Source organism: Solea solea, chromosome 1 (genome assembly GCF_958295425.1).
Source record: "Solea solea chromosome 1, fSolSol10.1, whole genome shotgun sequence".
Lineage (NCBI taxonomy): Eukaryota > Metazoa > Chordata > Actinopteri > Pleuronectiformes > Soleidae > Solea > Solea solea.
Genome location: NC_081134.1, coordinates 40,258,211 through 40,285,066, shown reverse-complemented (window position 1 = coordinate 40,285,066; position 26,856 = coordinate 40,258,211). Strand labels below are relative to the sequence as shown.

Here is a 26,856-nt window from a genome sequence, read left to right as displayed (position 1 = left end):
TCTAAAATGTCACTTTGAGCTCGGAAACTAATGCACGGCGTCTTTGTCCAACTGTGCAAACACACGCAGGAAGGATTGGTGTCATTTCAGGCACTTTAAATGTGCTTCGTTGCAAACGCAAGAAGTAAGAAATAAAATTCTATCAAACATTAAGCCTTTGTCACATTCGCGCTTCCTCTCTTCGCCAGTGTTCTGTCAGACGCAGTGAAATTAGTGGGTTTAATAAGAACCAGAGGTAACAAATGAACGGACTCATTATTATGTTATTGTTGGCAGGCAGGCACACATGTAAACAGCTGCTAACCTATTAGCATTAGGGGTGATATATCAGTGCCAAGTGCTTAACACATTGGCTTATCCATAAGACATAATTCCATACTTAAAGTGTTAGGTGATGTATAATTCATAAACTGCAGTGTTTTATGTCCGAGCTACAATTTAAAGGGGTTGCTCCCAGATAAAATAAGCAGTCAAGTGACAGCACTGACAAGTAGTAAATCCTGTTGTATGCGTCACATTAGTCCTAAAACCCACTGCTTCTGAACAGTTTTACCCTCAATCACATTTAACACAAGCTAAGAGGAGACACTGATGGAAAAGAAAGTGTGTATGTTAGACTAGGAACAAGCCCAGCATGTTGTTTTGGTGCAGAGCTTAATGGATGATTTATGGCGAACATCCGAAAGAGCAGTCATTTAAGTGGATGATTTAAAATCCTTCATTTGATATAATTTTTCTTCACAATACCAAATTGATCTTCTTTTCATCTGCTCGTGCAGCAGCAGCAGTGCTGCCATATCTAAAAGGGAGACATTCGTTTGTGCCAAAACACTCCAATAATACCACGCATTCTTGCAGCGTGACACATATTTGGCCTGCTTCACCTCCGCATTTGTTTAGAATGCAGAGCTAATTGCTGCTAATTTCTTTGCAAGTCTGAGTTAACATGTGGACTGTGTGTGTGTAAACCATAATCATTATCTTTATGAACCATGGCTTGGGAAAAAAAATCACTTGACTTTAAAACATCACATGAACTGTAATGCTTGTCTTTCTGAAAGAGTCAGGTGGCGTCAACTGTGACAGGAAAAAAATATGCAGTGTAGTTCATAAATAACACATATGTTAAATGGTTAAAAACGACTTTTAAAAATGTAACAGAAACAAAGTCTTGCACCTTCATATATGGACGCTGCACAGATTTAACATTCATTTTCTGCTTTGTGTGAATTTATTTTTAATCTCACAAACAGAGAGAATAGTGAGGAAAAAAAAAACAATTTCTCTCTTTTAATCTATCACTAGTCACCATGGAATCATCTCTGGGATATGTCAGATTAGACCTGATTATAGCGCGTGCACACGCATGTACCCGCAAACATACTCGCACATATTTGATTTCGTTCCTCACGCTTTCACTGTCCCTCCCACTGGCTTTGTTTAGCCCTGGATTGTTGCGGATTAATCCTCTAATTGCTTTGTAGCTTTGTTGTGATGGAGAGGGAGTGTAGAAAAAGAGAGAGAATTAAGAAGCAGGTGGCTTGGGTTAAAGGTTAACATGGCTCTTTAAAGCTTTCTTTTAATGTCAGCTCATTTACACGCAAGCATCTGAAAGGAGCTGGTACTGTATCAAGTGACAAAAAATGCCGACAAGCACAAGTAGTTCTCATTTGTTGTATTCAGCTGAGTAAGAAAACGTTGTCTTATCAGTCGCGTTAAAGGCTCAGATTTCAAATGGTTAGTCTGTCCTTATGTATTTTTTTCTCAGGTGACTTTATGTCTGCCATTAAAACAAATGGTTTGTGCATTGTGGGCGTAGAAGTCTTTTTATTCTACGTTGCGTTTGCATGTTTGTGTGTGTCTTTACATTTGTGCCTTGTTGTGAAAAGCCAAGAGATTGAAGTAGTGAGGGATTGGGAGATGGGCAGCTGCCCAGGATTGATAACATCGCACTGGTATTCCAAACATCATTCCTCATGGAAGCCTGTTCTAACTCTCTCTCTCTCTCTCTGTCTGTGCAAAAAAAACAACAACATTTGGGTGAAATATTCTTTCATTTCCTGATCTATGTGTGACCCTCCTCTTGAAATTGTGCCAACAGGCAGCGTTCTGCTTTTCCACATGTTCAAGAACAGCCGCGCACTTAGCAAAATGTCAATATTCACAGTCTTACTTTCCCTGTCCGCACTGAGTCTAAGTCGTACCTTCGGGGCATTAATAGGTTAATAGGTGATGCTAATTAGCAACTCCTGACTGGTTAGAGCACGCCAAGACAGATTTAGCCAATGATTGAAGACTCCTCTAACGCCAATCCACTTTTCCTCCCTAAAGGACAGCACTAACCTTTCTGCAATTACCAAGTTGTTAAATAAACTTGGTTGTTAGTCGTTTTATTCAAAACTGCACTTTTGGGGGTATTGTACTAGCCTGAAGTCATTATCTTATAACACAGCAAAAGCACACTCAGGACACAGTCGAGGCGAAACTGCTTCCAGCTTCCAGTGTTGCACAGTGGTATGTCGATCAAAGAGTCTATTTACCAGACAGTTGGCTTATTCCTATAAACTTCCCTACTGCCAGCTGCCATGGGAGCTGCTTCATCCATTTATACCTCATTTCCCCTGTTTCCAAGCTCTGGTCCCCAGGGTCAGTAGAAGACAAAACCTTTTTTTAAGTATGGCCTTTTTCTGTGGTTGTGGCAAGCTATCTCAGTCTATCATTTATAGGCCACAGATGCAAAAAGGCGCAGTTAATGTTAGATTTCTCGGCTTTTCAAAAGTTGTCTTTGTGCTACCTGAATATATCTGTATCTCGCTTGTTTTGTTGCATCCAAGCGAAAGGTTAGCGTCTTCCGATGTGCGTGAGAGGAGTGAGTTGGTACTGCATTAGGAAGTGTCATCCAAAACATTTGCCTCCAACATTCCAGACGGCATTAAGACATTTCCAATTTACTGGAGTTGATTTGTGAAGGGTATTCTGCAGGAATACTAATCTGGCCTTGATAAATATAAAATAACTCATGATAACAATAATTCATACAAGTAGAAAACACAAAGAAAAACATCTGCACTCTGGAGTGGATACAATGAGTGATCACTCCTTTCATTGTAAAAATCAACATGCTCTGCTATAAAAAATAATCTTATCCTAATAAAAACAAGAACAACAACACATGGTCTTGAGAATGAATGATGGCTGCGAGTAATTTGGGATTAATTAAAATAAATTTAACTGGTTGTTAAGCCTATGTGTCTGATGTGTGGCAGTATTTAGTTAATAATTGTTCTTTCTTTTTCTCTGTTTTCCACAACTCAGGTCCCTGTTAGGCTGGATGAGATGAGATCCCTATGTAGTGGTCGTCATGGCAACTTGTGACTCTCCCCCTATGGTGTCGTCACGGCAGCAGGAACATGGTGGCCAGAGGCTGGACGCTGCTGCTGAGGACAACTCCGTCATTGCCATGGAGACCAATGTCGCCAACAACAACCAATCATCACCTGCCGCCATTAGAGAGCCGGAGAATGGCCTTGGACAGCCTGTTGTGAGCCCGCTGACATCCACTGCTACCCCCACCACTGTCAGTTCAACCACCGACCCTGTACCTGAACAGAGTCGGAGAGAAAGCTTTACTACCAGTAACAAAGGAAGTGTTGCTGGGACTTTACCAGGAGGAGGAGGAGCAGTTTTGGGTTCGGACTGTTCTGCCCCAGCCACATCTCCCGTGGCCCCGGCGAAAGAGATCCCCTGCAACGAATGTTCTAATTCCTTCTCCAGTTTACAAAAATACATGGAGCACCACTGCCCCAATGCTCGCCTGCCTACCACTGGAGGTCATGAGAAGGGTGAGGAGATTGAAGGTATGGTAGGGGAGGAGAGTGAAGATGATGGGGAGCGTGAGGTGGGTGCTGCCGAAGTGGAGGAGATGAACAGTGAGATGGAAATGGAAGAGGATAGTGATGTGGAGCACCTGTGTGGTGAGATCATCTACCAGCCCGATGGCTCTGCCTTCATCATGGAGGACTCCAAAGAGCAGTGTGGCAACCAGGGGGGGCTCTCTGGGGCTCTCCAATTCAGGGGCCTGCTGTCCCCCCAGACTTTCCCCAGTGTCCAGGCCAGCAGTGGCCAGAGTGGCCTGAGCCCAGGGGGGGAGCGGTTGGAGCAGCCCGCTGCACCCATGTCCTTCTACCCCCAGATCATCAACACCTTCCACATCGCCTCAACCCTGGGGAATAAACCCCTAGCGGCTGACCACCCCTCCTTCCCAAATACCTCAGCTGGAGGGCTGGCGGGCGCTGGTCCCATGTTGCACAGTTTCCGTGTCTATGACCTCCGCCACAAGAATGACAAAGACTATCTTACAGCGGATGGTGCAGCCAAAAACTCCTGTGTGTCCAAAGATGTCCCCAACAATGTGGACTTGTCCAAGTTTGAGGGCTGCGTGGCTGATGGGCGGCGGAAGCCTGTGCTGATGTGTTTCCTGTGCAAGCTGTCTTTTGGCTACAGCCGTTCCTTCGTGACACATGCTGTCCATGACCACCGTATGACCCTGAATGAGCAGGAGCAGAAGCTGCTTAGCAATAAGCATGTCTCTGCCATCATCCAGGGCATCGGCAAGGACAAAGAACCTCTTATAAGCTTTCTGGAACCAAAAAAATCCCCCAACTCTGTGCTACCCCACTTTCCCACACCTGCCAACTTCCTAGGGCCAGATGCGGGCCTCCGTGGATTGTGGAACGCTTTCCACAGTAGTGGGGAGAATGCAGATTCCCTTCAAGCAGGATTTGCCTTCCTGAAGGGCAGTGCCAGCAGCTCCTCCAATGACCAAACCCCCAGAACCAAAACCATGCCAAAGGCTGAGACCAACCCAAACCTCGGGGGAGGGGCTGGTGCCCACAGAACCCCCAGCGGGAGTTCTGCTGCTGCCACTGGCGGTAACCTGGAAGGTCAGAACTCTGATAGTGACTGCAAAGGCTACGTTAGGGCGACATGCACTTTGCAACCCAATGGGCCGGACCTGAGCCAGTACCCGTCTATGAAGCGGGAGCCCAGTGTAATGGGAGGAGAAAGTCCAGAGCAGGATGAGGACGCTTACTCTAATGGTGGTGGAGTAGAAATGGAGGCAGATGAGGAGGAGGAACAGGCCATGGCCCTAGCTTTGACAGGCCAGCGGGTTGACAGCACCAGTAGCAAAGATTTCCCTCTCTTAAACCAAAGTATTTCCCCCCTTTCCAACAGTGTGCTAAAGTTTAATAGTGACCGCAAGGCCTCCACCTCCTCTTCCTCCCTGACGATGTGTGAGAAGCTGGAGATGGAGAAGAGCCGCTTGTCCACCGCTCTGGCAGCTGCCAGAGAGCGGGAGAGCAGCAGCGATTCAACCAGTGATGCCCTGGCAGGAAGGGATGGGTCCTCGCCGAACTCCCACCCTCTTGATATGATATTGCGCAGAGATGATGAGAGTCCTGGGCCTCTGCATCATCATACAGGGAATCCAAGTACACCTGGAACTCCAGGGACACCTGGTACACCTGGTCCTGGTGAAGGGTCACCAGGAAGTGGGGTAGAATGTCCAAAGTGTGACACAGTCCTGGGATCCTCGCGGTCCCTGGGAGGGCATATGACGATGATGCATTCACGCAACTCTTGCAAGACACTGAAGTGTCCCAAGTGTAACTGGCACTACAAGTACCAGCAGACACTGGACGCTCATATGAAGGAGAAACATCCAGAGTCTGGTGGATCATGTGTCTACTGCCGCACAGGACAGCCTCATCCTCGTTTAGCTAGGGGCGAAAGCTATACCTGTGGATACAAGCCTTTCCGCTGTGAGGTCTGTCCATCTCATTTTTCATCTCTGTGGATTTCTGTTTTCCCTATATGTATATGCTTTATCTTTCTGGAATTTCCATGTTAGAATAAGACTCTAATTACTATGTGTTTGTGTTTGTCTTCCTTGTTGTATCAAAACTTTTCAGTAAATAATCTCAATATTGGCTACTTTTACTTTTAACAAATGCTTGTTACAATGTTTCATGCATCACTGTTGACTCTTATCTTCCAGGTATGCAACTACTCAACCACCACCAAAGGCAACCTTAGCATCCACATGCAGTCGGACAAGCATCTGAACAACGTGCAAACGCTCCAGAATGGTGGCACCGAGCCACAATACAACCACACCCATGTCAACCCTGTGCCCAGCGTCAGCCTAGGTGGAGGCTGCGGTGCACCCTCGCCATCCAAACCCAAACAGAAGCCCACTTGGCGCTGTGAGGTAATGAAACTAACTGTGGTAGCAGCATACCAGCATGCTTGTTGTACAATCTGCACAATGAGCCAGTTATACCCCTCTGCGTCACTGTGTCTATTATTTTGCTTGGCACATTATCTGACCTGTCTGCTTATCTGGCTATTATAAAACAGAATCTCTTGTACATTGTATCATTATCTATTAACGTTACAGATTTCATAATCACGAATGCATTGCAAAATGCCACAATCAGTGTTGTTTTATTTCACATTTGTACTAATATATAACAAACTTTAAATTGTACATAGACAGACAAACATAACATTGAATTCACCTTGCTCTACCAGGTTTGTGACTACGAGACCAACGTGGCGAGGAATCTGCGAATCCATATGACCAGTGAGAAACACATGCACAACATGATGCTGCTGCAGCAGAACATGAAGCAGATCCAACACAGTCTTCACCTGGGCCTGGCCCCAGCCGAGGCAGAGCTTTACCAGTACTACCTGGCTCAAAACATGGGCCTGGCAGGTGTAAAACTGGACAATCCAGCCGGCAGCAGCGGCCCAGATGCCCAGATGATGATCAACCCATTCCAGCTCGACCCTGCAACCGCAGCTGCTCTCGGATCAGGTTTAGGTAAGAGATACTGGAACTGAAATAAACTAGAGGTTTCACACATTAGTCACTTTCTGGTGAGGATGTGACAAAGTACTAACCAGTGTCCTTTTAACATTGTTGCCCTCAAGCTTTTTATTTCATTTTCCTCCACTCATCATTCACTTAGTCACTTTTATCTTTTTTATCACATATGTCTAGGTATTGTTTTTATCTTTGTGCCTTTGCTTCATTGCTCCTCATTTTTCTCCCTGCCCTCTCACCTTCCCTTTTTCTTCTCCCATCCTCTTTGCCTTACCCCCCTCGCTGCACCCTCTTCTCTTTCTCTTTGCCTCTTATCTCTCCTCTCATATTGTCCCTCTGTCATTGTCTCCTTTCTTTGACCCCTCTCACTGATTAAAAAATGATTATGAGACACCACATGAGAATTATTCTTAATCTTTCATTTGTAATTTTCTTAAGTCAGCTTAATTCCCTCCCCCCTCATGCACACACCCACCCTACCTTCTCTCACCCTGGAGAGAACACACACACACACACATACACACACACACACACACTCAGAGATATACACACTCTCTCACACAGCAGGAAACGGATTCCCGTAGGAGTGAGAGAGATTTAACAATGACCCTGCAGTGTTACACACCCACTCCCTCCTCTAGTGTGGAGGTCACAGCCCAGCCAGCAGATGTATTCTCAGTGAATTACACTGGTAACTCACTGCTCCCCATAGTGAGTGCAGCTGTACATAGGTTTAGATGGTGTGAGCGGAATATTTACACAGCACATTCAGATACTCACAAAAAAATGCACATAATGCACAAATAGATGATGGATGCAAATATGCAAAAATAATATTTAGAATAAGTAGCACATTTAGTCATTCACTCATCAAAGAAAGAAAGAAAGAGTGCTCCAAATAATTAAATAATATTATTTGCAAAAAATGATAAAGGAAAAAAAAACACAATGTGTTTTGGCAACGTGCATACAGAGACAATGAAGAGATCAAACACAATAGTTAATTACATTTGTATGAATAGCAGATCTGGGTTTTTTTCCCTTTGTCCTGAGGTGGGTGGGCCAGAAGAAAGAGAAAACCTGTGTAACGCATTGATCAGCCTTTCAAATCTGTGTGTCGATGTGAGAAAAGCCCGGGGCCTTCAAACCGCCATCCCTCCATCGCTGAGAGCAGTAATTAAAGCTACCTGATGAGCGAGTTAGCAAGTTGAAAAGGATGATTGTAATTGATCCTGATTCAATCCTATTAGGGTTTTTTATAGACAAGACTTTGTGCGGAGCCCTAGTCCTCTGTGTGGCTTTATTTTATCAAATCCTTTTGTGTGAGAGAGGCCTGCATAGAAGACTCACTTTTCTCTCCGCACTTAATTTCATTTAATAAAAAGAGCCTTTTCTCTTTCTTTATCTCCTTTATCCCTCCCTATGCATGTGAGCCTTTCTTTTTCAACAGAGCTTTGTCTTTCTGTCATACCTCTTTGTTTTTATGTACCATTCTTCCTGCTGTGCATACTGTCTGCCTTCTATCCGACATGTTATCCCTCTGTGCCTCCATGTGTGTAATTCATCTTGCGGCCCTACCATTTAGACCTCTTTCTGTCTCTCTTTTCTCTTTTACTAACATGTTTTTTTTTTTTTTACTTGTTTTCTCCATAGTGAACAGTGACCTGTCAGAGCTGCGTCTTGCCAGCGGTCAACTGATGGCAGATGACCTATCCCTGGTGTCCACAGGCGGACTTGGGGGCATGTCCTCGTCAGACCCCTCCCTGTCCTCCTTGTCGCCACCCATCAGCGACCCGACGCTGCGCCTTTACCAGTGCGCCGTGTGCAACTGCTACTCCACGGACAACCTGGAGGCGCTTAACGCCCACGTCAACGCCGAACGCTCTTTGCCCGAAGAAGAGTGGCGTTGTGTGATGGGCGATGTCTACCAGTGCAAGCTCTGCAGCTACAACACGCAGCTTAAGGCCAACTTTCAGCTGCACTGCAAGACAGACAAGCACATGCAGAAGCACCAGCTGGTGGCCCACATCAAGGAGGGGGGCAAGGCCAACCAGTGGAGATTAAAGTGTGTGGCCATTGGCAACCCAGTGCACCTCAAGTGCAACGCCTGTGACTACTACAGCAACAGCGTGGATAAACTGAGGCTGCATGCCACCAACCAGAGGCATGAGGCTGCCGTCCGCCTCTACAAGGTAAAAACAGACATTTACCCATGTCATGTCCTGTCCTGCAAAAACATCACGCCGTTAGTTTCTTACAACACTACATGTGTGGAGGAAACTGACAATTTAAAGATAGTTTTTCAGAAAAATATATTTGTTTTTGCAGGACATGGACAACGATTTCACAGTACGTTTTGTATGAATCATGTTTTGTGTTGGATGTTCTTGACGTCAGTGTGACATGGATAAAAAGTTCCCATAAACATTGCAATGAAAGACAAAGATAAGGTCACTGTAACCAGGATGATATCCATCAGCTGCGGGTAAATGATCTGCCTGTGACCAGTGACCATCACTGTTAATAACACACAAGTCACGTAGTTTCAGCGATTTTGATCAGGCTTTAGCTGCGTTTTTCAAACTGCACATAATTCTGGAATAATTTCAGAATTGATCCTGAAACTGAATCCCACGACACATCGGAGAAAAAAAACACAAGGAAAAAAATTAAATTAATGTAATGTTTTTTTTGTAACTGACATTTCCAGACACACACGTTCTTGTACAATATAATTTATCTTCATATAGACGCAGCATTTGTGTAGACAAACATGACGTGTTCCTCAAGTCAATGGGAGACGCGTTTTTCTGCTTGGAACAATTCAGTCATGACTTGTCATCAGATTCCACACCAGCTGCTCATCAGAGCATTGAAATAACACGCGACTCGCTTACTTAACTAATTAAACTCTTCACACTGGGAGAAATAAACAGTATCTGAGGAAGGAAATTCCAACATGGGCAATATTTGGCGTCTTCTTTTCCTCCCCAATATATTTACAGTGATTTAGTTTGTCAGACGTCTCCTTCAGCTTAATAGGATGCTGTTACATTTCCCAGGCCTTGACCTACAGGACAGGATCAAGTGCATTACATTAATGAGGATTTCTTTACTACTGTATGCAACATTTGGCAGTGGGAGGTGTTTGTGTGTAAGTGTGCGTGTGTGTGTGTGTGTGTGTGCCTGTATGTGCATGCGCTAAAGAAACGGGGGAAATTAGAAAAATAATGTAAATCATTTTTTCTACATTATAAATTTGTTTCTATACTAAATTAGCCAGTTTTGTATTTTCTGCTTATTGTCAGTGGGATTTTTATTTGTAGGTTTTAGCTGTGTTTGACAAAAGATTCATTTAGACAGATAAGGATTTGCAATGAAATTACTTTTACTTTTGCTGTGCAGTTCTGCCAGTTGTTTTTTTTTATGTGGTGCCTGCACTTTGCTGTTACACTTAAGGGAAATAATTTATTTGTAAATCTGTGACTGATTCCTGCAGTTCCGATGCTTGCCTGGATCAAGCACATCGGCATTCTTGGGGCGATTTAAAACAGTCTTTGTTGACTTAAACAGGATGTACATATTGATGCAGGATTGGCTGACAGTTTGGCAACGACGGAACTTGGCGTGGGATGAGTTGAAGATGTCTGTCCTAGGGGATCGTTCACTAATTACATTGAAATATGGTACATTTTAATTCTCAACAAAATTATACAGCCTCTACTTTGGTCCACATTAGCTGAGACTCTAAACTATAGGATTAACGTGATTATAGGACCTCACTGTCAGAGAAAGACTTGGTTACCCAGGCTGCGCTGAACACTGAAAACCATACAAAGCAGGCTATTCATATCAGCTGTGAATAAATGTACACACCCAAGAAGCACAATCAGCAGCACAGAAATGAAGGGAAGTGGTTTGTCTGAGCTAATTCCTAATTTAGTTCTCATTTTCGCCTCACGGGAAAGTTTAGTTAACTAAGGGAGTGTCCTCCACAGCACTGAGGGTCATCCCAATGCCCCCTCTGTGCACTCGTATACCCCTGTACGTCATCTACCCACCCACCTACCCCACAGGCCTCAACAAATCTGTTCCACAGATGACGCTTTTAATACTTTTGGCAGGAATCCCACTATTTTACCCTTGGACATGTGGTAGTAAAGTGGAGAGAGGGAGAGAATAGCAGAGGAAAAAAAAGTCATTTCTTTATTTGACCAGAAAAACACCTCTCCTTTTATGTATTGGCAGAGGTGAAAAGCACATGGGGATGGAGGTAGCTTGGCTGCGCGCATAAAAGATCCAAGTGTTGACGACTTTACCATCTGGTTTTTTGGAAACGCAGAATATCTTTATGGCATGGGAAAGCATTTGAAGATACAAACAAAAAGCATATTCAGGAGATTTTATGGCTGCTTTGTAGCAGCACTGGAGTACTTCTGAGGGGAATAGAGAGTTTGAAAGTGTTTTTTTCCAGACTTTGAAACAGCAAGAGGAAAATGACATTAGCAGTACATACACACATCATGTCATATGGTGTCCAGGGCAAAACAGGTGGCGCAGGAAGTCGGGCCTTATATGGAAAAAGCGGACATTAAATGCGCTTTGCTGCTTATTGAGAAAATGCAGCAAATGTGACTTGGTCCCTGTATCGACGCTTACTTTAGTATTATCACAGCTGTCAAATACACAGCTTTATAACATTTTCTTTTTAATTGCTAAATGACTATATGCTTTATATGCATCGAGTTTGAATGTGAGCAGTCGTTGAAGTCGCATTAAATGGAGTCGCAGAGCAGCGTGTCCAGAGCTGGCCTAACCCGTGTTTGGCTTAGCATCGAATGTGATGATGTATGGCTTCGTTATGATTTTTAATAACAAACACTGGCCTTAATGCACATGGAGACGGGAGTAAATCTGTCAGTGCCATTCTGTCAGTGCTGCGGGGCTAAGTGGGGGGGGGTTAGATTGTAGCGAACATGTGTGTGTGTGTGTGAGTGATCTGGGCTGTGCTTGCCCCTGGGTCATTAGGAGTTGAGAATGTTCATGGTCAATGTGGCATGGTCAAGGACCACACACACACACACACACACACATACACACACACGTACACACACACACACACACACACACACAGTCTCTTATAGGCCATGGCACCTGTTTCTCAGATGGCTGTCTGAATAAATCTTAAACTGTCTTCAGCCACAACCACCCCACCCAGTCTGTCTGTTCAACTTTCCATCATAATTCAAGTGGACGTCCAGGGTCCACTGGACATTTCCATATCTCTGTTTTTCTTTTTATCGTTTTTTTTTCTTCTTCTTCTTCACATTCCTTCCCTTCCTTCACGCTCCTCTTTGAACGCAGGATCTCAGGCTCATAAAGTGCTCATATTTTATGATGGAGGATGGAGGAGAGATGACATTAGGATGGGAATATTTGTTAGTGACACATACAGAGAAAAAGAACGGGGTGTTTCATTCCCTCTGTTCTGACTCTGACTCTCTTATTCTCTCTCTGTCTTTCTCTCTCATTCCCCTGGGGAGCAGCAGATAGGCCATCTCATTACCCATGATCCTCGTGGCAACACCATGGCCGAAAATCAAGGGTTGGGGGGAATTAAAGTGATGGAAGGAAAAGAGGGGAAAAAAATAGAAAAGGATACTGGATTTAATGCAGGGAAAAGACGTCCTCGCTTGTAATTTTCTTAATCTTTTTGCTTCTTTTTTTTCTTCCTTTTTCCATCAACCAAGGGGCTTTTTTTTTTCTTTCAGTCGTCCAGCTCAGCCCCCACCCTCACGCTTTATTCTCCTCCATCTCCCTCAGATGGAGATAGCTATGCTTATGCATCTGTGATATTAAGTCTGCCGCTGTGCCTTTGCTATTAGCAAGGGTCAACCCTGCCCACTCTCATTTGAAAATCAAATGGCCCTATATATATGCAGCCCAAATTATTCGACTGTCATTTGGACTTGTGTGATGGGAAAATGGACAGGAGATTGACTCCAATAGATTTGCATAAAAAGCCATTGTGCTCGTCCCTGCAATAGAAAAAAAGAGACTGAAATGGCTTCAAATGCCTGGCGCCGCTTTATTACACGGTAATAAATGCATGCGTGCATGGGGAGGTGTAGCATTACAAACACTCAGCGAGTGCATACATATGTACATACACACACACACCACACGCACACACAAGTGTCGTCTCGGTGATCAAGTAACTGTTTTACACTTGAGTCCGTGTCCACTTGTTCCAGGCCTGGGCTCTTCATTACTGCATCCTTGTCTCACACTGAACGAGTTGCTATTCTCTTCAAAATAGAATGTTCGGCGATACTTCACACGGAGATGCTACCTGACTGCGAGATGTACATTGTCATGTTGTGTCATGGAAACGGATGACACGGTCTGCCGCCAAAGAGTTTAAGTCTGTGTTTTCATTCGAAAAGGTTGTCGCTCCGTCTCTCGTTTTCGTTTTTACACTTCTAGAAGTTGCCCAGTCTCTCTCTGTTTCCCCCTCTCTCTCTGGCAGTTAGTACATTATTCAAACCATCTCCAGTTTCACCTGCATAGAGATCAAAATGGAAATCTTTCAGAGGTCCAGGCGTGGCGAAATGGGGGCTGGAGGGTAGCGACTAATTAAAGCATAAAAGCAAATGTGTGTATGTGTGTGTTGCTGTTGCTTTGTGTGTTTGACAGAGAGGTTTGGATGGACAGACTTCCCCACCCTCCCCTTTCGTCCTAATAATCCTCATAGATATTAATAAGAGTTTCGCCCATTCTTCCTCCAACGCCTTAACCAGATGGTCGGCATCGCATTAGCCTGTGTGTGTGTGTGTGTGTGTGCACACAAAATGTCCAGCTTAGGTCCAAGTCCTGACTGACACTCATATGTAATGTTTAATTACCCTGACCAGCTCCCCCGTCCCTGTCTCTATACATCTTGACTCTCCTGTGAATTAGTTATGGGGAACAGACTGCAAAGTACCTTTTTTCTCCCTTTAGCAAAGGTGTGGTTTTTTTTTTCAGTGAGTAAGACAAAGAAAGAGCCAGTACTGGTTTTCTCATATTAATAGCCAGATGTGATTCTCTTCATAATCACTCCCCGCCCCTTTCTGGACTGTGGGTTATTTGGGCCGGGCCGGGGCCAAGCCATTTGTCCATGTGCATGCGACTGTGAAGCAGATCGGGGCTGACAGGTATGGGAACGATAGCAGAAAGGGTGGCGTGGGGGGTTATGGGGTGTGTGAAGGGAGGAGGGCCGGTGTCTTCCAGACCACCACAAGGAAGGAAACATCCCTGGGAAGTGGGAACAAAAGAAAAAGCAAGAGTTTGCCATTTTTTCTTGGTTTTCCCTCCTTGTTCACATGAACTGTTACTATGGCCTCCGTTCAGACCTGGTATTTACATCTGTCCTCAGTCATCCAATCACAGCGCGCGTGTGTGTGTGTGTGTGTGTGTGTGAAAGAAAAGAAGAAAGACACAAACGATGAGGGGAGTTGAGTGAGTTAAAAAATGAATTCACCGTTAATGTTGTAAATGAAGGTATGAGCGCTGATTAGAGCCGGTTCTGTGATAAGATCTGAGCAAGCATTCAGGACACATCAGGGCCATTCAGACCTGTACTTAGTGCGATCTGGCCGTGATCTGATCACTGAGGACGGATGTTCATACCAGGTCTGAATGGGGTCTCTATTTGCACTTTTCTGCACATACTTCACATTTCCTTCTTACACACACAGAGTGGCCCTTGTTTCCTCTTGGGTCTTAATCATCCTGTTGAGACAAAGATAACAAGATTTTTCTTCTTTTTTTCTTTTTTTAAACCAAAAAACAAAATAATGATCAAGAAGGCACATGATCTGAAATAAATATGATCTGTGGAGGCACGTTGCCTCCACTTTTGATGGTGTGATTTGATCAGAGCCACCTCAGACAGATCACGTTAGCAGGATCAGACAAATATGTCCGCTTTACTTTTGAAACCACCTGACATTAAAATGTGCATCTGATTTGCATTAATGTTAAAAAAAAAAATGTGAGAGTACTTTAGACTGTATGCCTTAAAAGTAGGTTTCCTGTTCTTGAAATGATCTGAAACACTACATCGTCTTTAAAATGGTATTTAGATAGCACAACTATGCTTTCCCACTCTCATGAATATATCGGGATATTGATATGGACAAAGTTGAACTGAAATACTCCTCAACGCCTTTCCAAATCAATAATCAATCGATTGGAGGTAATTGTGCCTTCCTTGGAACAGTCCCAAGTCTCTCTCTCCCTCTCTCTTCCTCACACTCTCTCTGTCATTATCAGCATGTGGCTCAGTATTCGGCATTTCAGCATTCCAGCTGTAATTGATTTTAACCATTAGGTGCTCAGAGAATAGATAAGTAGAGGGAGATATTTGATTATATGGTGAATGAGAGAGAGAGGGAGGGAGTGAAAAAAGAGGGAGATGATGGAGGGAGAAGGATGGATGGAGAGCTGGAAAAACTGACCTTGTCCAGCTGTTTGTCCGTGTCTACCACTGGCCTTCCAACCCTGCAGTGGCACAATACCGCTGACCTCCTGTGAGTTCAAGCAGCTTATTTTCTGTGAGGTAATCCCTAATGCTTTGAAATAGACCTGATAGAAAGCCCACTTACTTGTTTGGGATTAATGTGGGTTGGTTGGTTTATGTGTGTGTCTATGTGTGTGTGTGTGGGGGGGGGGGGTCCTGAGTTTTCAACACATTTAGTTAAATGAACCCGTTGTAAAGATAATATTCAACTCTTTTTTGTGGACTCAACCTTGCGCAGCGATGTGGACTTGACTGTCCGTGAAGGCACGTTTCAGTTCATCAGCAGACCAGTGGCCAGAGCGGGATTATTCCTTTTAGCGGTTGCCCATTCCCTACAGAGGACATTTTGAATCTTAGGGTGGTATTGCGCTCCCGCTGTTTTCTGAAGATCTGATTTTTTTTTTTTCCACTCCATCCTCCTTTTCTCCCCTTTTCCTTTTTCTGCCAGGAGTCTAGGTTAGGACCAGGGATAGGGGTGGATGGCGGGGTGGGGGGTGGGGGTGGATGAGGGGGACGACAAAGGCAAACATTTGAGTAATCTTCAAAGGGCTCATTGGTATGTTGAGTGGACGCTGGTATGCGGACTGCGGCTCAGGCTTTTTCAGAGGAAAACAATGTTCTTCCTTTAGACAGACTGTGCAAACACTACCACAGCCGGGCGATTCTGCCCAGTGCTGCCACTGCTATCAGCCAAATCCCCCGCCCCCCCCGTGCAAAATGGTGGGGTCCTGTTTGTTGCCGGAACAGCACAGAGCTCATCATTATGGGTTTATGGCCGCAGACAGAACATCCCAGGTTGTTGAACGGCGATGACTAAGTTTATACAAGGTGTCAAAAATTGTTACCTGTGTGCTCTGGGATGCACAGCCGCCGTTTATGAACTGTTTTGAGCTTTGAGGGCTAAAGTAGACAAAAAGACAGCAGTGCAGAATAAAACCTTGCGCCCCTCTATAAAGAAAATGGGGAGGGATTAAGTGTGCCATCTTGTAGGTCAACTGCGAGGCATTTGATTTCCTGTAGCAATATGCAAAACGGTGCCGCTGAAGAGGCGCCTCCATTATGCTCTCCCTGGCAGAGGTAACACTCCAGCATGCACACACAAACACTTGTGCATAAAACAAGCCACACTCTCATGTAGCTTCCGGGGGAATAAGGCCTCAACCTCACCTTTTGTTCCCTCGAGGGTTTTAAAATGCTGCATTTTGTCTCGGTGAGTTGATTCTGTAATGTTAGACAGTCGTTTATAGTGTTTAAAACACGCGTCCCATATGTTCATGCTCATGTAACAGTACGATAACGCGTTCATTTAATTAAAAAAAAAAAAAAAAAAAAAAGAAATGAAAGAAGCAGTCTGCCATTTTGTGACAGTTTCAAAATGAACTCCCTTTGTCCAGTAATCACCAGCCATTTTCTCACGAGGATCCACCCCAGGGATAATTTCTCCCATTTCACTGTCATTAGCCGGGCCTGGTATTAGGCTTGTGTTTTGTTCCCTGTACCTTTTGTTTTGCTCTAAGTGAAACCATGCGACAGGGTAGGGGCTAACTGAAAAACAATACTCCCCTTCACAGGCTCAGGAATGTGTAATTAGTGATTTGAACCCGACTATGCTTGTCTAGATTCTTCCCTATCATTCTCTCTCTCTTTCTGTCTATTGTTCTTTTGTTCTCCCTGTCATAGATTCTCAGATTCTTCGCCTCTCAAGCTATCAGTTAGTGTCTCTCACTGTAAGTTCCCTTTTGTCAAACTCTTGCTAATAAACATTTTCTCCATTATGAACGGAGCGAAGAAAAACAAACTTGGCAAAAACACATTGCTACTCCAAAAATATTTTCCCTTCTCTTTCATTTCAGTTTTAGTTGAACATAACAACATCACTGCAGTGAAAACCTCTTTGATGGCACCAGCCAAGAAGTTCCAGACCCCCTTTTTTTCTTTTTTTCTTTTTCCTGTAGATTACATTTTCCCAAAACTCACTCTGCACATTGGAAAGAATGGAAAATGGCAAAACCCATACCTAAAAGTATGTTCACATTTAAGCAACATCCCACCCCTTGCAAAGCACTGGAAACACGATGAATCCCACAAGAATGTTAACATGTCAGTGATATTGTGCTGCGGCGCTTTATGATTTGTCCCGTTGTGAGTCGATGGAAAAGATAACCTCAGCAAGAAGATGGTTTAGGGAAATGGGGAGGTCTGGTCAGTCTCACCTGGCGGCGATGGAGACAAGCGGGGGCTTTTAGCCCCTAATGGGCTAAGGTCAGGATGGCTAATAGGGAGTAAGTGGCTGAGCCATGCTGTCTAAATCTAATGCTAATGTAAATACTGATCCATTTTCATGGGGGGGTGGAAGTGAACTGGCTTTCAAGACACCTAACACGCACATGCACCCATAAGTAAGTAAGATTTGTTGTCTCTGTCTCCTTGAATCTGTTATTCCCCCTCTGCTAGGAAAGTAAATAAAATATGTGACTAAAACTACAAATAATATATAGTGTTGTAAAATTGCAGGCTTGTTTTTTCCCCCTCGTTTCCTTACTCTGGTATGTATATGTGTGTGTGTGTGTGTGTGTGTGTGTGCGTCAGCATAAGAGACAGTTGGTGATGGGAGGAACATAACCGATTTTTCCAATAGAAGGGCCAGAGGTCAGGAAGCAGTGAACTTCAGATTGACCTTTACCCCATACGTCAGACAAACTTTGCTATTACTGGACTTTATGTTCCGAGCTCTCACAAAGACCTGTCACTGTAATGTTTTTTATATTTCTGCTGACAAATTAGAAAGAAGAAGTTGAGTGAAAAAAAGTGGCAAAGAACAAGTTGAAGGGAGAGATAGAAAAATGAGACGGCACAGAAGGGGAGAGAAGCGGCAGAAGGCTTGTATGAAAGACTCATTGTGATAATTCATTTATTTGCCTTGGCGGCCATTATGCAATGGATGCTTATTATTATTGGGTGACCTAAGCTAAGCTCGCCCACAGGCCCTGCACCTCATGGACAGGCCTCAGAGCTGTGATCACATGTGACTGCCAGCAGGCAGAGCCGCGAGAAACTGGAGAGGTAATTTATCTCAGGGAAATATTTTTCTTTGCATTTATGAAACCGAGAGCCTTGTAAAGAAAGGAAAGACAACCATCACAAAAGAGTCGAATAAGAAAAAAAAGAAAAAGGTCAGATGGATTTAGGGCTGGTTTTTACTCTGGGTTAATTTTTGTTTCCTGCATCTTTATATCACACACCGATTGTGGCCTTGTGGGAGAAAGAGAAAAGCAGGAGAGGGGTGCAGGTATTTTTCACAGACGCACAGGTGGAACTGAATGGTGGCTCTTTTCAGTTCAAGTGTCCCAGTAAGACAATAAGACAGTGAGCCAGCATGCAAAGTACCACAACCTTGAAGCTGAAGAAGCTGAGTGGAATTCAGCCATGATTCATTTCATTATTTACACCTGTGATTTCCCTCCTGTGACATGTCAACGGTGTCTGCCATTAAAAAGGCCAATTTGTGCAATGTGCATTCAGCACTTTCTGTTTGTGACACCTTATCTGCATATTTGTTTTTTTTGCGTGTGTGCGTGCAGCACTGTGGAAGCGGGGTAGCGCATACCTGGGCCCTCAGCATCTCTTTTTCAGCAGTGCAGTCTGCCAGCAAATCCATTGGCAGTGATCTTGCGTTACATCTATTTCTTGGGGGCTGAGCGGCGGTTAGCAGAAACATGTGTTAGGGAGGTGGTAGCACTGATGGAATTCTACACTTGGCAGCCTTCCAGGCAGTGATGGTATGTGTTTAAAATACTTTCAAGGAACAAAACACGCTTTTGTTGTTTGCTGGGCCAAGTGGGGCTGTTTTTGTCTCTGATGGCACCCAGGGGCCCAGGGGACGGCACCGGAAGCTGGTGACATTCCAGAAAAAAAGGTATAGCCAAACAACAATGCCACGGAAAAGAAAACACTGATGAAAGCAGATAAAGAGGTTTTTGTTTTTGCAGGGGTGTGTGTGTGTGTGTGTGTGTGTGCATTTTTGTGTCTGCACATATTCTTAGTGGACACAAACAGGAACATACTGATTCTTAAAATATATAAAACATGTACACACTTGCCCTTACACACACATAGTTGTTATTAAGGCATAGCAGCAGCAGCAGAGGCTTCTTATTTTCAGTATGTGTTCATTAGCTGCCTGGTTCTACACTTAATGACAGGAAAGAGTCATGTTTGTACAGAATACCCTAATTTGTCATTTGGTTTATGGAGGAAAACAACAACCCTGCTGCTTTGCACTGTTTTTAAAAATATATATCTTTTTGTCATCCTACCAATGAACATGCACATTTACAGGCAAAGGCAAAAAAAAAGATGTCATTATTGAAATTATAGACAGACACAAAAGCACAGTTATGGGGTAAAATGAAAAAAAGTCAGTCAAAATTACTCATGCATAATCGCACCAAAACACACACACACACACTCACACACATATAGGAAAAAAAACAAAAAAAATGAAATTATATTGTGGAATAACACACACTTGCACACACACACACACTTATGTGCACATGCACCAAAAGATAAAAGAAGTTGTGAGCAGATGTCTTTTGCCGTGCCTTATTAAGAATTCAGTTAATGAGGCAGCTTTGTCACCACAGATAGAACAAATGAATATGAGACAGCAGTGCTGCTTTATTCCCAACAAACCTAGGGAGCGAGCAGAGGGGGGAGATGTACGCGTTTGTGTCTATGGTGTGTGTGTGTGTGTGTGTGTGTGAGAAAGGAAAGGTGTTTTGTAAACATCTCATTCTGCATAATGAATACAGTCCTCTGTCATCCTCACCCACATACACACATATACTGCAGCAGCAAACTGCTACACAAGACAACCCCCCCCCCCCCCGCGTTTTACCTGTCATCTGACTATCCTCCCCTCTTTCAGTGTGTTTGTGTGTGTCACAGTGCTGACAATGTTGTGTCTTTGACAGGTAATCAGGAAGTCCTCACTGTCATAAATTGCGTCCCTTGTGTTGGGGGTGTGGGTGGGGGGGTGTATTCACCTCCTACACCATCCAGAGATGTCTGTGCCATGTTTAGGTCCACCCAGGGAGTGCTGTTTAGCCCATTTTGATTGGCCCATGGGGAGTGTTAGCTTATTTGGTTGTTTGCCAAACACTAATCCCCAACAATTAACCACCAGGCACTCTGGAGAGGTGCCATATTGACAGGGATGTGCCCCCCCCACACCCCACGATTCTGCACGCACAACACACGTGCACAACGACGCGCATATGGCACAAACGTAACGCGCAGCGGATATATCCACGCGCACAGATCAGCTGCGGCATAAATTACATACACATTTCAAGCAGACACACACAGGCGCAAACCCAGGAGCAGGAACAGTGTGTTTGTGTGTTTGAATATGCATTACACAGCCCACGCCTGGCAGGAGTCAAAGTGCTCCTTTAAAAGTTCATAAATCATGGATGTTCTGGCCTGTGATCACCAGACCGCCTGCATTTCAGGCCTGCGGAGTGCCAGAGAACGACAGACAGCCTCTAGTTTAGGTCTTAAACAAACCCTCTGGAATGTGCTGATGGGGAGAGAATTAATATTAGGTCTAAACCTATCTGGCAGCCCAGTTCAAACCCCAAGTATATCATTCAGCTACTCTTAGCTGAAGCCTCATATCATAAAAACAAATAGAATCCCATAAGTTGAGACATTAAAGGGTGTGTATTTTTGGCCACGTTTGATTTATGCGATTTATTTTCTTCTTTTTTTCCATTTTGATCCAAAATAATTACTTTAATGGTTATTCATAGCTAGTAGAAAATCTTAACAAAACACATGCTTTGTTACATTTTTATGTGAGGTGCCAGTTGAACGGACGGTTGTCACTGAGGGAAAGTAAGGCCTTGTTTGATTACTTTTTTTTGTACAACTTTGACGTTTACCCCCATTTTAATCAGAATAGTCACGAAATAAGTGCACTGGAGTGGCCTTCAGACACGAGTGCACTTCACAGCCGTTGATTTTATAATGTTTTTATCGTGTACTGACAGCGGAACAAATGACATTTTAGAAGTAAGTCCTTCTGAAGGCCTGAGAACAAGATGACTGGTGGTTACATTTCAAAACTGTATTTTAGGAAAATTCTCCAAACTAATTTGAAAGGTTTACATTCTAATGAAAGACATAAACTCAAACCTTATTGTGTTTGCATATTTGTGTGCGCTGAGCGCATGTTTACTTCTTTGAGCACACGTGTGTGTGGTTTCCAGGGAAAGGCTCAGCAGCCCGGTTCCTCTGCAAGGGAGGGAGGAGAAGAAAGAAAAGAACCAAAGAGAAAGACAGGGAGAGAGAGAGAGAAGGAGCGAGGGAGGCCTCCTTTCACAGAGAAACAAAGATAGCTGTAATTAATGGCCCTGAGCCCTGGACTAGGAGAGCTTTCTTCTGACAACTCTGACTTAATTAAAACTTAAGACTTCTGAAAGGGCCTCTGACTGTGAGGGGACGTCCCACCGTCTCGTGAGAAAAACCTTCTTAGATTTCCTCCAAAAGAAAGAAAGAGGGAGAGACAGAGAGAAAAGATGTGTTAGCGGCTGTAGCTATGTTGCTAATCCCTATTTGTCAAAGGAGGAAGAGGGAAAAATGGAAGGGGGGGTGGTCAGAACGCACACACCTGCAGCTAACACTACCCCCTCCCACACACACACACACACAAATCACACGTTTTGTTTTTTTCCAGTCCCTCTCTCTCTCTCTCTCTCTCTGTCTCTCTCTCTCTCTCTCTCACTTTTTGCTCCATATAACATGACGTAACATTGCTCCAAAGACAATATTACCTCGCTAACTTTTCATGTGATTCTGGAAGGAAACATCTTCCTATAGAAAACATGATAATGGAGAGTTGGTACACTCCACATAAACACACACGCACCTTTTTGTGTATTAATTCACGCTCAGAAGCCTGCACCTGTTTCTCACATGGCCATATGAATAAATCTTAACAAAGCATAAACTAACCTTCATGAGCCACCTCTGTGTCTCTGTCTCTTTGCCTTGCTCTCTTTTCCTCCCTGTGTCTAACCTCCCTCCCTCCCTGCCGGCCTCCCCCTCTCCCTCCCTTCAGAGAGGATCAGATAATAAAAGCTTGGCCTGGTCTTTTGTTTTTGTGCATTGTTCATTAGCCCGGCAGCAACAACAGAGGCACACTTGATATGCTTGGCTTGACTGGGTGTATGGCAGTAGGGCAAGGTGGGATGGGGGGCAGGAGTGTGTGTGTGTGCGTGTGTGTGCATCTACACACAGACACACACTGGGGCAGGGCAAGAGGTAGGGGGTAGCTTTGCATGGCTGCAGTGCCATTAAAGAGGCAACTGGAAATTAAGGGCTTGCAACTGACAGCACACATTGAATGAGAAATCCCCACAGCTGCCAACAATGAGGAGTTCTGGACAATGTGCACGTTAAAGACAGAACCTGTTCTTAACTCAACCTCGTAACTGACTTTTTGTGTGTTTTTAATCCTCGCGTCACCTTAAACTTATCCAGTTAATTTGAAGCTGCGTGTGGTGCCTAAACTAAACACAGCTACTGTTGCCACACTCTTTTCAGTGTTCCCTCTGTTTGAAATTAAAATGCAAAATTAGGTTTATCCACGGGATTGAAGAGGCACCAATCTTGCTTTTAATTTGTACTTTTACAATCTAATCTTTTTGCGGTTTGCAGTTGAAGTAGAAGTTTTTCTGCAGCCTTACTTTCTAGCACATTAGAGAATATAATGGGCCAAGTTTCTGCTGGCTCGTATGAAGCCAGAGAAATGGGATTTCTGTGCACTGACTCAGTGGCTGCAAACTTTAAAAAGGATGTGGATTTAAAGGTTTTTGAAGCACAAAAACCAAAGAGATCACTTTGTAGACAAAATGTGTTTTACCTAAGATATTAGAATAATAGAAATTATTCATAGAATAATCTAAAACTTGAACACTGTCTGACATCTGCTCTCTCCTCTGTTTCCGCAGCACTTGCAGAAGCTGGACAGTGCGTACAACCCGGAGTTGTGTGTCTACTACTGCTCACTGTGCGACTACTCCACTAAGGCTCGTCTCAACCTGGTGCAGCACAGTCGCTCACCTCGCCACCAGCAGAACGAAGGACTGAGGAAACTCCAGCTGCACCAGCAAGGCCTGGGAGGAGACGAGGACGGACTGAGCTTACACGAGCTGTTCCAAGTCAAGGAGTCGCTCTCCAGCCAAGGTCTGTGTTTCTTTAATCTGTTTGTTTAACTTGTTCTTTTGCTATTTCTAAGGCTATTTTTGGGTTTGCGTTCATGTTCCACACGTCTTTTTTTTCATATATATATGTTTCTAATTCATCACTCACAGATCCCAGTTTTTGCTTTCCTGCCTTCTGATTTCATAGTGGTCACTTTTTTCATTCGAAGTCAGATCCTTCCTTTTTTTACTCCTCCCATCCCAAGTCTTTTCCTCGTTTTGTTGCACCACTCTGTCTTTAGTCCGTCAAACCTCCCTCCCTCCCTCCCTCCCTCCCTCCCTCCCATGTCCTTTGGCCTTCATATCCAGATCACGTCTTTTGATACAGACCCGTCCATTCCCCTTAATCTCTCCAAAATGAGCATACTGTTCCTATTAGGCTGCCGCACTTAAATCTGCAGCACGCACACGTATATACACACTGACACACACGCTGTCCCGTGCACGGGGACATCCCAGGCAGGCAGGCAGCTCATGAAATTTTACCTTGGGAGGATCTCATGGTAAAAAGTCCTGTACACACACACATGTTACTCACACACACACATACATATATATATATATATATATATATATATATATATATATATACACACACGTATGCTACGGCTACACAGTCTCTCCCTGGAGTGAGCTTTCATTTCCTTTCTCATGACCAAAGCAATTTGGCTTTCATTTAAGAGTCTCCGTCCTGCCAGCAGCTAATAAGTGTAACAGAACTGTAAAACATTCAGAGAGACAAAAAAAAAAAAGATTAATCGTTTTTCTTTGAGTGGGGGTGGACGGTTGGTGAGGGGTTGCAGGGTGTAAGGGGAGGGGGCTGCGCTGTAATTTAAACCAGAAGACGGAGAGTCAGGGTCCATTATTTAGTCATCCCTATGTTAATGCTGCTGGGAGAAAATGAGCGCTTAACTTGTTTTTGCTTTGCTTGACCTGAAGGAGCGGGTGGGGTGGCGGCGGTGGTTAAGGGGGGGGAGGGAGTTGGGTAACACATTTTGATTAGCATTCCAGCATAGCATTAGTCCATGCATCCATCTGTGTGTGCAAGCGCGTAGGTGTGTGTGTGTGGATGTGAGTTTCTGCATGACTCTGTGATCCCCAAAGTGTCCTGTTTATACTGTACATGTACTCTCAGAACAGATGGCGGGCCGGGCGCTTAGAAACATGTGTGAATTAGAACATGTGCGCGCACACACACACACATAGACAAGAGAGGGGCTCCCAAACCTGAAATTGAGACCGTGGTGGTGTACGTTTGGTTTTAATTACCCATGGATCAAAGTTTCGGTGAGATTTAGGGTGCAGCAGAAGCAGAAGAAAAGCATGCTTAGATAAATCATTACCTCCCCGGCACACACACACATGCACACACCCTCACACTTTTCTCTCTTTCTCTTGCCCTCTTTTTTTTTGGATGTCCCCCCCCCTCCCTCTCCGTCCTTTTTTGTTCTTCTCATTCCATCTCCCTCTCTCTCTGCTGCTCGCTCCTGTCTATTTTTTCATCGAGAACGCTAACCCAAGCTTCTCCTCCCCTTCTTTTCATTTTTTACATCTCAAACCCAGTGAGTGCAACCAGGTTTTAAAACTGTCAAAAGCAATATTCACCCGCTGCACCTATTCCAAATGTTCCGCTCTTAAAACACACCATATTTGTTGCTTGGGTCCATTTCATACTTTGATGCCTCATGGTGAATTTCCATGAGGAAGCCAGAGCAAAGCTAAAAGTGGACGCTGGCATCGTCCAAAATGTTAATCCACTTTTTTTTGGATGCCCTCCTTTTGCCCACTCTATATAATTTTTAGTGAACAACAGTATTCTTTCACAAGGTACATGGTAAATTTTTCAAGGGAATGTCCTTGTAGACTGTAGACGTTTGGCAGGTGTTGGCGGAGAGGGGGAGTTAAAAGTGTGTCAACTAGAGCTCAAACTGTCAAAGTTAATGTAAGAAATAGAGGTTTTAGTCTTGTTCTGTACTGGAGAGAAGTTGTTTTGTTTGTTTTTTCTTTCAAATGAGCCCTTTCACGACTACACATGCTAACACTGCATGTTAGTTTATTCTATTTGGAAGAAAAGGTAAATTACAGCTGCTTTAGGCTCATATAGTGATAGATGATATGAATGTGTTCACCGATGGAAAAGGCTCTATAGTAGGCAACATTTCCAGCCAGTGTTCACTGTGAGGACACTCTATTTGTGTGCGTGTGTGTGTGTGTGCGTGCGTGCATGTGTGCGTGCTGTTAGTTTTCTGGGGCTGCAACTCCTGACTCGAGCACTTTCTGTTCATTAGAGACTGGTATGAAAAAGATTAATTTAAGTGCTGACCGGTATCTTTCCCTTAAAGCCTGGGACCTGGAACCAAGCCAAATAATTATAGGCCCATTTGGGAATAAGAGTTCTAATGCTCTGGACTTTATGTACACGTGAATGGCTTTCATTAAACAATTTTGATGCTGATTTTATGGCCTAATTAAGGATATAGTATTGCAGGGACGCACAGCAAGCATATAGGTGTTTTAAACAAAGACGGGGTGTGCAGAAAACACGTCTGCTGGACTGTAATGTGTGCATGCTGATGCATGTGTTTGCGGGTGCATGTTTACCTGAGAACCGTTGACTAGTTGCTGTGCCTGTGCGTCTTGACCCAGGCGTAAATGCCACCTTAAAGTCAAAGTGAAGTATGCGTGCGTGTACTTGTTCATGTGGTCACCAAATCCCTAATCTACACAGCAAAGGCTTTTTATTACCACAAACTTTGAGCTGTGTCCTTTAGAGACAAAAAGCCCACTGTTCCCCCGATGCTGAGATAAATTGCCTCTCTCTGTCTGTGTACAATTAGAAGTGTTGAAGAAAATTGAGTTGTTTTTTTTTTAGTTTGCATCAGAAGAGAATGCAAAAATGAATTGCCTCTCAACATGGAGGACTCGGAGGCCATTTTGCTTTGAGGGTCATCCAAAAGATGTTAGAGAAATTAGATTTTTTTTTCTGCCCTTTTCAGCTCCATAATGAAGTTACACCCTGAATGCAGCTGTTTAAAAATATGACAGATTGTGCGTCATGGATATTCCATCATTGACTGCACAGTATAATTTAAATAATCAGTTTAGCAGGATTTTATAGACATTAACAGTCT

General features: G+C 44.0%; 1 protein-coding gene across 2 annotated transcripts in view; it reads left to right on the top strand.

The window, feature by feature from the left end:
- The window catches only part of zfhx4 (zinc finger homeobox 4), an 83,182-nt gene that overhangs the window by 21,489 nt on the left and 34,837 nt on the right, over positions 1-26,856 (top strand). For both annotated transcript variants that reach the window (XM_058633596.1, XM_058633587.1), the window contains exons 2-6: positions 3,316-5,827; positions 6,059-6,271; positions 6,595-6,889; positions 8,546-9,084; positions 23,474-23,708. In XM_058633596.1, coding sequence (XP_058489579.1) covers positions 3,362-5,827; positions 6,059-6,271; positions 6,595-6,889; positions 8,546-9,084; positions 23,474-23,708 — 3,748 coding nt within the window. In that variant the 5' untranslated portion in view covers positions 3,316-3,361. The remainder of the gene's footprint in view (positions 1-3,315; positions 5,828-6,058; positions 6,272-6,594; positions 6,890-8,545; positions 9,085-23,473; positions 23,709-26,856) is intronic.